The sequence below is a fragment of the Patella vulgata genome, chromosome 7, assembly GCF_932274485.2.
Source record: "Patella vulgata chromosome 7, xgPatVulg1.2, whole genome shotgun sequence".
Classification (NCBI taxonomy): domain Eukaryota; kingdom Metazoa; phylum Mollusca; class Gastropoda; family Patellidae; genus Patella; species Patella vulgata.
The window spans coordinates 47,694,434-47,706,819 of record NC_065885.2 but is presented as its reverse complement, the minus strand read 5'-3'; the positions used below and the strand labels follow the sequence as shown (position 1 = coordinate 47,706,819).

At 33.6% G+C, this 12,386-nt stretch overlaps 1 protein-coding gene across 2 annotated transcripts in view; it reads right to left on the bottom strand.

Moving 5' to 3' along the window:
* The window catches only part of LOC126828342 (ubiquitin carboxyl-terminal hydrolase 4), an 89,873-nt gene that overhangs the window by 69,908 nt on the left and 7,579 nt on the right, over window positions 1-12,386 (bottom strand). Inside the window, exons 2-4 of one of the 2 annotated variants that reach the window (XM_050558044.1) lie at window positions 10,865-10,992; window positions 7,896-8,002; window positions 3,275-3,419 (exon numbers count right to left, since the gene is read on the bottom strand). In XM_050558044.1, the coding sequence (XP_050414001.1) occupies window positions 3,275-3,419; window positions 7,896-8,002; window positions 10,865-10,992 (380 nt within the window). Of the gene's footprint in view, window positions 1-1,926; window positions 2,072-3,274; window positions 3,420-7,895; window positions 8,003-10,864; window positions 10,993-12,386 lie in introns of both variants that reach the window. The other variant, XM_050558045.2, reaches the window with a different exon arrangement.

Here is a 12,386-nt window from a genome sequence, read left to right as displayed (position 1 = left end):
ATGCTGATCGAGGCTAGGCCGAAAATTCAATTGCTAAATTCTCATTTAGAGTGGATCAATTTGACTGAAATTTTCAGCAAATTCCCTTTACATTATCTAGTTTTCAACTGCAAGCTCTTTTATCTAATCTCCCATAATGTATCTTTAATCTATCTGGTTAATTTTTAATAAACAGCAATAAAAAGGAAAATCTAATTTGTTGCCAAAGGTTGTCAGATTGTTATACTTCAACCTGTTGTAAACGAGTATTCAAATAAATTATTGTCAAACAAGCCAACAGTGAGGCTGATGTCCCCTGCCGAAATCTCAAAATAAATAGATGATACATGTCAAATAATTGCAAATTTACTTTTTTCAAAAGAATAGAGCAATCAAAGTAAATATCATGATTAGTTTAAGGTTTTGAAATACCTGGTAGTGGAACTATACACTAAGTTTGATCACTCTCCATAAGATAGAATCAAAGTTACCTTGTCCCAAAGCATCGGCCAATGAAATTGTTTAGCTCTGCTTAGCTTTCGCAGGAAATGTTAATCATTGAACTCAGTCAAAACATTCATCTAAGAACATCTAAGTCAAATTTAAACATTCTATCTCAATTAAAAGCAGAGCTGTTACATCCCAAACTCTTGACTTATCAAATTACATATCGCTACTTAGCCTAAGCAGAAAATTCTCATCATTGAACATAGTCAATGTATTGATATAATGAATCTATACATTGCTCTCACCAATTTAGAACAACGTCATAGTGTTCCAAAGTCTAAACTAATCAAATTGCTAACCTCTGCTTAGCCGTAGTGCAAAATGCCCATGACCGAATTGTCAAAGCAATCACATTATAGACACCAACAGCAAGTTTGAAAATTCTACCTCAATTAGAGGGAGAGTTATTGTGTTCCAAAGTCTCGACCAATCAGATTGAAGTCTCTACTTTGCCTAAGCAGAAAATACTCATCATCGAACTTGTTACGGTAATGATGTAATGAAACTATGAACAGGAAGTTTCACCAATATCACTCAATTAAAATCAAAGTTATCGTGTCCCAAAGCATCAACCTATCAAATTGCTTATCCCTGCTTACCCTAAGCAGGAAATGCTCATCTTCAAACTCCATCAAGGCATTCACCTAATAAACACCTACACCAAATTTGAACATTCTAGGTCAATTTGAAGGAAAGTTATTGTTCCAAAAAGTGTCAAGGACAGACAGTCGGACAGACAGACCCATTTTAATAGTCCCGTGCTTTCTTCGAAAGGCGGGGAACAAAAAGAGATGAGGTTACAGAGTCAAGATAAGGCTTGAGTTGACCTACATACCAGTTGTCATATACTCAACATAAAAATAGAATCGAACAAAAATATTTCACAAATAACATTAAAAATCATGTCAAGATATAGCTGATAAGTTAAATTCTAACTTGAAAAATTATTTTTAATGAGGCAAATTCTAAAATCAATAATTCTTTCAAATTCATCTAAAATATTTAACATAATTTAAAATAAGTATTAATAAGCAAAAGATTAATATGCAAATAAATTTAAATATAAAAGTTAAAATAGAGGAAAAATGAAATTAATATATTATTTAAGATAAAATACATTATTAAAAGGAAAGTCTGAATATAAGAATCATGTTTTGTCCTATCAAGTCCTCCATGAGGGATAACAATCTCAATTCCCATAACAATAAATTAAGATATTAATTTAAATGTGTGAATAAAATATTGTCTCATATAACATCTCAGCACTATTCTACAGAAAACAATTGCAGAAAAAGGACCACTAAAGAATGCTGAAAAGAAAAATTATAATGATATCTTTACATGCAAATTACCTTTGTCACTTTAATTACAAAATAAACACCCATGTATATATTTTTAAAAAGGGCCAAAAATGAAATAAAAACCTAAACAGATCTGTACCTAGACAAGTAGATCGACTTAAAGAGGATGTTATTTCTTGTTCAACTTGACTGTATTGAGAAAGTTTAACTGTCCATAAATATACTTCAATTTTGAGCTGTTTACTATAGCAACCATCCTCAATAACCTCCCTCCCTATGGCAGTCTGAAAGGACAAAACATGCAAAGCCATTCATGCAGGCATTTTAACTATGGCAAAGCTGTGTCACCTTATTTGCTAAGTCGGTATATACTAACGGTAGATCGATATCACATTTAAATTAATAGATACCCTAAAATATACAGCATGTGTTAATACATGTAGTGCATTCCTGGAAAAAAAAGGTACCTTGGTTTTCTAAAATATACACAAAAAATTACATAAATGGTATTTAATAACCACCTTTAGAACACCAACTTAACAAATAATAGACACCAAAAAAAAAGAAATTATTGTGTGCTAGAAATTATTGCTTTCTGAGAGATGTGAAATAGATTTGCATTAAACATTACAATATTTGTTACAGATCATGTGAGAGTCAAGTAACAGTTGAACAGTTTGAATGAAAAAAAGAAGTAATTTTTGCTACTATTAACAGCAGATTATATGTACATCATACATGTAACTGTTGTTGCATAATAGTGTCCTGAAGAATTTTGTCAACACAGATAGAAATACAACTATGTAGTTTAACTTATTAAATCCATTTTCAGAAGCAAGAATTTCACAACACATAAATTTATAGTTTGATGATATAAAGTTATGCATGGAAAGAAGTTCTAAATGCCTGTGCATGTACATGAGTAGATAATTCATACAAACTTTACCCAATTCAAACCATTGATATGTAATATTAATTCTTTATATTTTTAAATGACACAATGTTTTTGTTCTTTTTACTACAAATGAGTGTTGCAAGGATTTTTTCTTCAAATGTATACTAGGGATATTTTACTACATGATATAATGTATTACCTATTCATGTACCTACAAATGATAACCAGTTTAATATTTAATAATCCATATTCAAATCTAGTCAAGCCACCACATGCTACATAAAATATCACAAAAAACTTCACTTGTTTTTCATCTTGTAATGGACACTGACTCATAAAAATTCTTACTGATGCAGAAAAAAATATTTTAAACATGATTTTCAATTAACACATAAATAGAATTTATATTGATGAGAAAGCCTTGTGGATTATTTTTAACCCTGTGTGATTTGTGCAGTTATTACAATACAGGTAATATAATGTGAGGTTTTCTTTGATGAATAACTGTCAATGACCATAAGTATTCAGGAAAAACAAGTTAAGCCAGCTATAGTAGTAGTACAGAATATATGTTTTGGGAATCAAGGGCTACCTATAGTGGATGAACGACTAAATTGTTTGGCAGTAGTTTTATCCAAATTGGAATTTTCACACAGCTTTAATTCCAATAAATACACCTCCACTTTGCAGTGTTTTACGAACATTCCTTGTTCTATAACACCTCGACAGATCGGTTCCTTAAAAACATAAATCATTAGCTATTTAATATGTCAAAAAATTTCCTCCTTATTATGTACCCATTATTCTTCTTTAGTACGTATTCATTTTATTGCTACTGATACATGCACATAGTCTAAATTAGCTTCAGTAATAATATTATATACAAAAGGCATATGGTAATAAAAACACATTGAAATGATCTTCATAAGGATCTCCTCCAGTCATTAACTATCATTTTCCATGATTAAATTTACTCATTTGCTCAGTCAAGGTCCATATGACCAAACCCTCCTTCACATGGTGAAAATTTAAAATATGACGTTTTTCGTATGTGTGCAACAAGCAAAAATTGGGGATTAAAATAATCTATTAACTGTCAAAATTAGGTGATAACCAGGCCTTCACGTGAATAAATTCCTGGGAAGTCAAATAAAGCTCTCCTGAAATTGGAAAGATAGTTGTACGGGCAGTCAACAAGAGATGTTGCATATTTATATTTTTTTTTGTTTACAGAAAATTTTTAAATTTGTCAGGCTTTTTTGTTTTACTAATTTTTAAATCATGCATATAGGTATCATACAGATCGGATGATAACTTTTGTCATTCAAACATTTACAAGGTTCACATAGTAAAACAAGGCCCACCATAACTCTAGAAATAATTGACGGAAAATGCGTTCAATAAAGTGAAACAAGGGCCATAACTCTAGACGTAATAAACAGAAATTGCTGAAATTAAATAGGCTTCTTCATCTCACTAATGTCAACAACATATATGAATTTTAAAACCACAGGATCATAACTTTTAGCGTTACAGCGTTCACAAGAAATTGTTGATGGCGGACAGACGTACAGACCAACCGACAGACGGATGGACGTGGGTGACGGCAATATATACGTCCCAAAAAATTAGTTAGTGAACGGCCCCGCCCGTCCAGAAAATTCTATCTGATCCAAACAAATTTTTTATTTTTTATTTTAAAAATTTACCCTCTTACGATGTTTAAAACCAATGGTAAAAGTCCCAAAATGTAGCTAGGCTACGAAATTCCTAAGCTAGTGCGATCCGTGGCGCAAGAGTTAATGAAGCGGATATAATTATTGACACATGTTTCAATACTCTTAAAATGCGTAGGACTGTATGACATACACAAATAGCAACCTGTTATTGACAGCAATGGCCGACATTTTCGTTCGCGCGTCTACAGCACCATTAAATACAATACAACCTGGAACTATGTTTTAAGAATATGTCTCGCCGATTTTGCTCTCTCGAATAAATGTATCAACAGATTTTCGGAATCTCGGAGATACCGTACATTGTGAGAGGATATAATCGCCATGGTGACATGAATGAGGAAATCGACCGATGCCACGTTGTTTTGTTTTTTTACCGGTTTCTTCTGGTGGTCTTAATTAACTAACTACAATATTATGAAATCAGTCCAAAGACATGATATAATAGGAATTGAAAATCCTGGAACATTTAACCAGCCAGTCCCATCTATAAGTGTTCAGTTAAATCTCTTTTTAATCTGCCCCCGAGTTCACAAAGCATTCTCAGGCTTAATTTAAGAATTTACTCAACTTTCAATCACGGTTTATGAGAAATGTCTTTGATCCAGAAAAACGAAACTTTGCATATAGTTTCTTATTGATGTATTTGATACATTAAAACACCAAAAGTTTCATAAAGGATTATATTTTAATTGAAATAAGAAACAATTTTGAGTAAATTCTTAACTTCAGTCTGAGAAAATGCATTGTGAATTTGGGGCCTGATTGAATCCAAGCCGGAATATCTGAAGTTTAAATAATTAATCTGAACAATGCAAATGATGATCAGCGGCTTTATAAAAAGATGACTTATGTTTTCACATGAGATAAAAGCTTAATATTCCTGAAGTGTTGCTTGTTCTGTATATTCATCCAAAACTTCCTCCCTTCAAGATTTTTGGAAAAAAAAAGGACGATCACCAATATTTATTTTTTTAAGGGGCCTAACAAGTTGCCAAGAATTATTTGTGAAGTCTGTTTTTTATCAAAGGGAATGGAAGCTTGCAATGACCCTTTTTCCTACAGAGACCTAATTCACCTAATGAATGCCTACACCAAGTTTGAACATTCTATCTCAACTAGAAGGAGAGTTATTGTGTTCCAAAGTCTGGACCAATGAAATTGCTTATCGCTCTGCTTACCCTAAGCAGAAAATGCTTATTATGGAACTTGATGTGATAAAACTATACATCAAGTGTCCTCACTCTCACTTAATTAGAACTAAAGTTATTGTGTCCCAAAGCATCAACCAATCAAATTGCTTATTTCTGCTTATCTTAAGCAGAAAATTCTCATCTTCTAACTCCGAACTCCATCAAGGCATTCACCTAATAAACATCTACACCAAGAGTAAACATTCTAGCTCAATTAGAATGAGAGTTATTGTGTTCCAAAGTCTTGACCAATCAAATTGCTTATCGCTCTGTTTACCCCAAGCAGAAAATGCTCATTAGCAAACTTAGTCAAGGTATTGATGTAATAAAACTATAAACAAAATTTCTTCACTCTCACTTAATTAGAACTAAAGTTATCGTGTCCCAAGGCATCAACCTATCAAATTGCTTATCTCTGCTCACCCTAAGCAGAAAATGCTCATCTTCGAACTCCATAAAGGCATTCAACATAATAAACACCTACACCAAAGTTGAACATTCTAGCTCAATTAGAAGGAGAGTCATTGTGTTCCAAAGTCTCGGCCAATCAAATTGCTTATCGCTTTGCTAACCCTGAGCAGAAAATGTTCATTATCGAACTTAGTCAAGGTAATGATGTAATGAAACTATACCAAGTTTCATCACTCTCACTTAATTAGAACTAAAGTTATCATGTCCCAAAGCATCAACGAATCAAATTGCTTATCTCTGCTTACCCTAAGCAGAAAATGCTCATCTTCAAACTCCATCAAGGCATTGACCTAATAAGAACCTACACCAAGTTTGAACATTCTAGCTCAATTAGAAGGAGAGTTATTGTGTCCCAAAATGTGTGACGGACGGACGGACGGACGGACGGACAGACGAAACCATAATCAAGACTCTGCTATGAACAAACATCATGGCGACCTGGCCGTTATCATCGGGTACCGCATTGTATTGGATCCCGAGTGTATATGACAAGACTTTTATCTTAAAAATTGTAGATTTTTTTATCATATTTTGTCAAGTATTTTTTTTCGCGTACACAAATACAAACGGCATACAATGATTTTCAGTGTCAATTAATCTGGTTCTAATTATGTTTTGTGGTACTGTCATAAGTATCAAATTTATAGCGTTTTGTTAGAGTATTATATCAAGTTATCAAAGTAACAGTTGCGATCAGGTGACAACCCTAACTAAAATTACTTCATAAAATTTCCCACAGCTGTGCCATATATAGCCTTCTATAATAAGGACACTATTTTAAAAAGTGAGCATGTTTCAATGAAATACTAAATTATAACGGTAACACTTTTTAAATCAAAATCTAGCATCGCTGAATAATTGACCTATACTTCCATGATATTGAAAGGCTATGACCTAAATGTATGTATTTCACTCTTTACATCTGTTGCCAGGCAACAAAACATATGCCCACAGCAGCTTAATCGTCCAAGTGGTCAACAAATGCTGTCGAATATCTATTCTTTTGTTGGTAACAGGGTCTTTACAAGACAATTTCATATAGATCAGATTATAATTTCCATCTTTTGAGGGTTTACAAGGTTCTACAAAATGAAACAAGGGCTTTAACTCTGGAAGTAATTAAAAGAAATTGTTGAAAATCAATAGGCTTCTTCGTTTCAGTAATTTAAATGATGCATATAAATTTCATACAGATCAGATAACTTTTGTCATTCGAGCATTCACAAGGTTCAAGAGGATAAACAAGGGCCACTCTTTTAAATTATGCATATAAATTCCATACAGATCGGATGATAACTTTTGTTGTTTGAGCGTTTACAAGGCGGTGTTGAATTGGAACTATGTTTCTTGTCACCCAAGCGCTTAGGATCGGAAGGTCTATTTTTGGCCGCATTGCTTTTTGACACAAAAGATTTTGAAGTTTTATTTGAATGTTTCCGTCATTTTGACCAATTATTTTAGAAATAATTTACCTCGTAATGTCTCGTTTATCAACTTTATGGCTCCATTCAACAGATTTAAAAAATGGCCTTCGATAATTTCAGAATTGAAAAAATGGCCTTGATGTTGAACAAAATGGCCTTAGAAAGGCTTCCCTGTAGAAGGCCATTTTTTGAAATATGGCAGATACCCGTGGGTGAATCTTGAGTCCAGGAGACATGCCAATATCAAAAGAATCTGGGCGCATAAAAAGATTGTATGCTGATAAAAGTAGTCTGTAAAATGGTCTCAAGAAAATGTGAATGACGGTCATACATGTGTGGACAGGAACAATGGTAATACAAAAAGACAATAGATAAGTGCATTTATGTACCTGTCCTGGAATTATACCATACCAACTAAGTAATCTATTCCATGCATCGCCTGGTAATAACATGTAATCTAAATCTTCACTTAAATGTTCCTGCAACTGACCATCTCCTATAATAAAGTAAGAAAGGTTGCCAGGCAACAAAAAATACACCCAAAAAAGCTAAACCGTAGGAGCAGTCAACAAGGGTTGTCAGTGACAACTTGTCACATATTTAATATTTGTAAGTAAGGGGAGGGGGGGTGGGCTTTTACAAGGCAATTTCATACAGATCAAATTATAATTTTCATCCTTTAGGGGTTCACAAGGTGCTACGAGCTGAAACAAGGGAAGAAATATACAATAATTGTTGAAATTCAACAGCCTTCTTCATTTTACTAATTTAAATAATGCAACCAGTGGCGGCCAGCCAGGATACGCCCACATTTTGCAAGAGATGGATAGAGAACAAGCTAAACAAAAAGCGATTTTTCGTACAATCAGGGGCCATAATTCAGGAAGTTACGCGCAAATATCGAAAGGAACCAAGATCTTTGGGTTATAAACTTTCATTTCAAGTTACATCAAAATCAGAAGAAAATTGTCCCCTCTAGAGGGTCCACAACCTTGTTATACCATATTTTTACGCCATTTGAGTACGAGGGGTGGCCATTTTGTCTAGTCAGTTTTGGTCCGATTTTCTCGAAATTCGAACTCAACCATCCTTAGGGTGTAAAGGTGATATATTCAAACGTTTTTTTTTTTTTAAATCAGATAATGATTGTGACCTCTAGAGGGACATCAAGCTAAAAACGTGATTGTCCGTAAAATCAGGGGCCATAATTCAGGAAGTTACGGTCCGATATGTGCGAATATCGAAAGGAACCAAGATCTTTGGGTTATCAAAATTAGACGAAAATTGTGAACTCTAGAGAGTCCACAACCTTGATATATCATATTTTTTTACACTATTTGAATACGAGGGGCATCCATTTTGTCCATAAGTTTCGGTCCGATTTTTACGAAATTCGAACTCAACCATCCTTAGGCTGTAACGGTGATATATTCAAACATTTTTTTAAATCGGATAAAAATTGTGACCTCTATAGGGTCCACAAGCTAAAAATGTGATTTTTCGTACAATCAGGGGACATAATTCAGGAATTTACGATCCGATATGTGCGAATATCGAAAGGAACCGAGTTCTTTGGGTTATAAACTTATATTTCAAGTTTCAACAAAATCAGATAAAAATTGTGACCTCTATGAGGTCCACAACCTTGATATACGAAATGTTTACGCTGTTTGCGCACAAGGGGCGACCATTTTGTCCGACAGTTTTGGTCCGATTTTCACGAAATTCGAACTCAACCATCATTAGGGTGTAACAGTGATATACTAAACCATCATTAGGGTGTAACGGTGATATACTAAACCTTTCTTTTTTAAATCGGATAAAAATTGTGACCTCTAGAGGAACCACAAGCTAAAATCGCAATTTTTCATACAATCAGGAGCCATAATTCAGGAAGATACCATCAGATATGCACGAATATTGAAATGAACCAAGATCTTTGGGTTATAAATATGCATACCATGTTTCATCAAAATCGGATGAAAATTGTGACCTCTAGAGGGTCCACAACCTTGATATATCATATTTTTACACTATTTGCGTACAAGGGGCAGCCATTTTGTCCGAAAAAATTTGGTCCAATTTTCACGAAATTTGAATTCAACCTTCATTAGGGTGTAACATTTATATATTCAAACGTTTTTTAAAATCGGATAAAAATTGTGAACACTAGAGTAGAGGAACCACAATCTAAAAACGCAATTTTTGCGCACAATCAGGGGCCATACTACAGGAAGTTACAATTCAATATGCGCGAGTATCGACAGGAACCAAGATCTTTGGGATATAAATATGCACTTCAAATTTCATCAAAATAGGATCAAAATTGTTACCTCTAGGGTGTCCACAAGCTAAAAATGTGATTTTTCGTACAATCATGGCCTATAATCCATGAAGTTATGGTCTGATACATGCCAATATCCAAAGGAACTGAGATCTTTGGGAGATAGACCTATATTTCAAGTTTGGTCAAAATTGGATAAAAAGTGTGACCTGTAGAGTGTCCACAAACAAATTGTGGATGGACGGCCTGATGGACAGGGGCGACAACAATATACATCCACATGAAAATGTGGGCGTATAAAAATGCGATTTTTTTAACAATCAGGGGTCATAATCCAGAAAGTTACGTTCAGATATGCGCGATTATCGGAAGGAACCCAAGATCTTTGTGATATAAACATAAATTTAAACTTTCATCAAAATTGGATCAAAATTTTGGCCTCTAACTCAACCATCATCAGGGTTTAACAATGATATATTGAAACGATTTTTACAATCGGATAAAAACCCTAAATCAGGATTTTTTCGTACAATCAGGTGCCATAATCCAGGAAGTTACGGTCAGATATGCGCAAATATCTAAAGGAATCAAGATCTTTGGGATATAATTTATAAACACGTTTTAAGTTTCATCAAAATACCTTGGTATTAGGCCTACATACTTTTACACTAATTGCGTACAAGAGGCAGCCATTTTGTTGGGCAGATTCAGTCAGATTTTCACGAAATTCGAATTCAACGTTCGCCAAGGTGTTACGATGATATATTTGAAGGAGTTTTAAAATCAGATAAAAATTGTGACCTGTAGAGTGTCCACAAACAGATGTCGGACAGCAGCGACGACAATAAAAGTATAAATTATTCATTTATCATATTGTTTTCTTGGTATTTATTAATTATTAGCCTGTTTACGAATCGTATTGTACTAATTGTAGCACCTGAATCGCAATACGCATCGTGTCGTGACTACAGCAGAAAACCCAGCACTAGTAGCCTAGTGCCAAAACATCAAAAACATAACTGAGCCCAATTCAGATTGCATCCACTAATTATATTCCTGATGATAGCAAATTACCTTTTAGAAGAGGACTGTTGTCAATTGGACCAGGGTTAGCACTTGCTTCACCAACACATCCAGAATCCCATTTATCATACCCTACATATTTCTTCCACTGTTTATACCATTTGGTATCCAGTAGATACCTTCAAATACAATCAGTATCAATAACAGTTTAATGTATTTATTAAACAGTCAGCACTTCTTCCATTTTTGCTGCATATTTATATACAATACCTTAAAAGTCAAGGCAACAAAACATACAAGTACAACAACATTAGTCGCAAATTTTAAATCCACAAAGGTTGTCACATTATGAATCTTTGGGAAGATGTAAATAAAGATAAGTTGTATGCAACGTAACGAAACGCAAGTACACCCACTACAGCTATGTTACTTGAGCAGTCCGCAGAGATTGCTGCATTGATTCTTTTGCAGCACCGGTAATGGCAGTATTTAATTATAGTTATATTATGATAATTCTCTTTTCTTTTAACAAACAAGAGACATAACTTATGTTCAAAAGATAAGTAATTAACAGAAATAGTTAGAATTCATAACTCTACTGCATTTTACTAATTTCAATTATAAAACAAGACCAACACTACCACTACAATATATGTCCACATTCCTGATTTGATTGATATGGTATTTTTTAAAATGAAGAGAATGAAATATGAAATGGCTGCAACAACCGTAATATGAATATGACAAACAAGGCTAGGTGTTGGGTTTGTTTTACCAAAATAAATAGTTGCTGTCTTTATGTTATAAAAAATAAATACGCCAAGTTCCAAGATGAACCATTCAGAATTGCAGCCTGAAGACAATCAACACACTAATTGGGTGTGGCTCTGACCCGGGGGGTTGGAGATGACATAATATAAATAAGTACAACCCTGCTATTGAAATGATTGATATGCTGAATTTGAACGAAATCGGTTCACAACTGCAATCTGTAGAGTATTTACAGACAAAAAATTAACAAAAATGTGGGTGTGACACAGTCATGGGAATTCGCTTGTATATTCCGGACATGTCCGACGCTATTTTCCAAACGTCCTAAATTGTTCGACAAGGAATATGCTCAACAGACATCAAGACATGGTGAATAATATTCAAAATTCCAAAATTAATATAGTGTACTGAGTGTGTACATGTAGCTACCATTCAACCTGATCATCGTTGATAATAGGCTGGATTGATTAGGTAATTAAGTGATTGATGTATTCATTTATACCGTCTATACAGCTACCATGAAACGGGTTACTTTGAACATTTTTTTTTTTTCATTCAACTTTGATTGATGTGTAAATTTCCATTCAAAATAATTTAAATTCATCAAAATACTTATAGAATTAACATTTCAACAAAATAAGAAAAAGTTTTGGTTTAAAAATATTATTTTTTTCAGTTTTCATGACAAAATATTTAGGTGTTCAATGTTGCCTCGAAAGCGGGGTTAATTTGAACGGTTCATAAAATTGCATTCAATAAATTAATGGAAAATTAATAAATCTATCAAAATGCAACAGTAAAT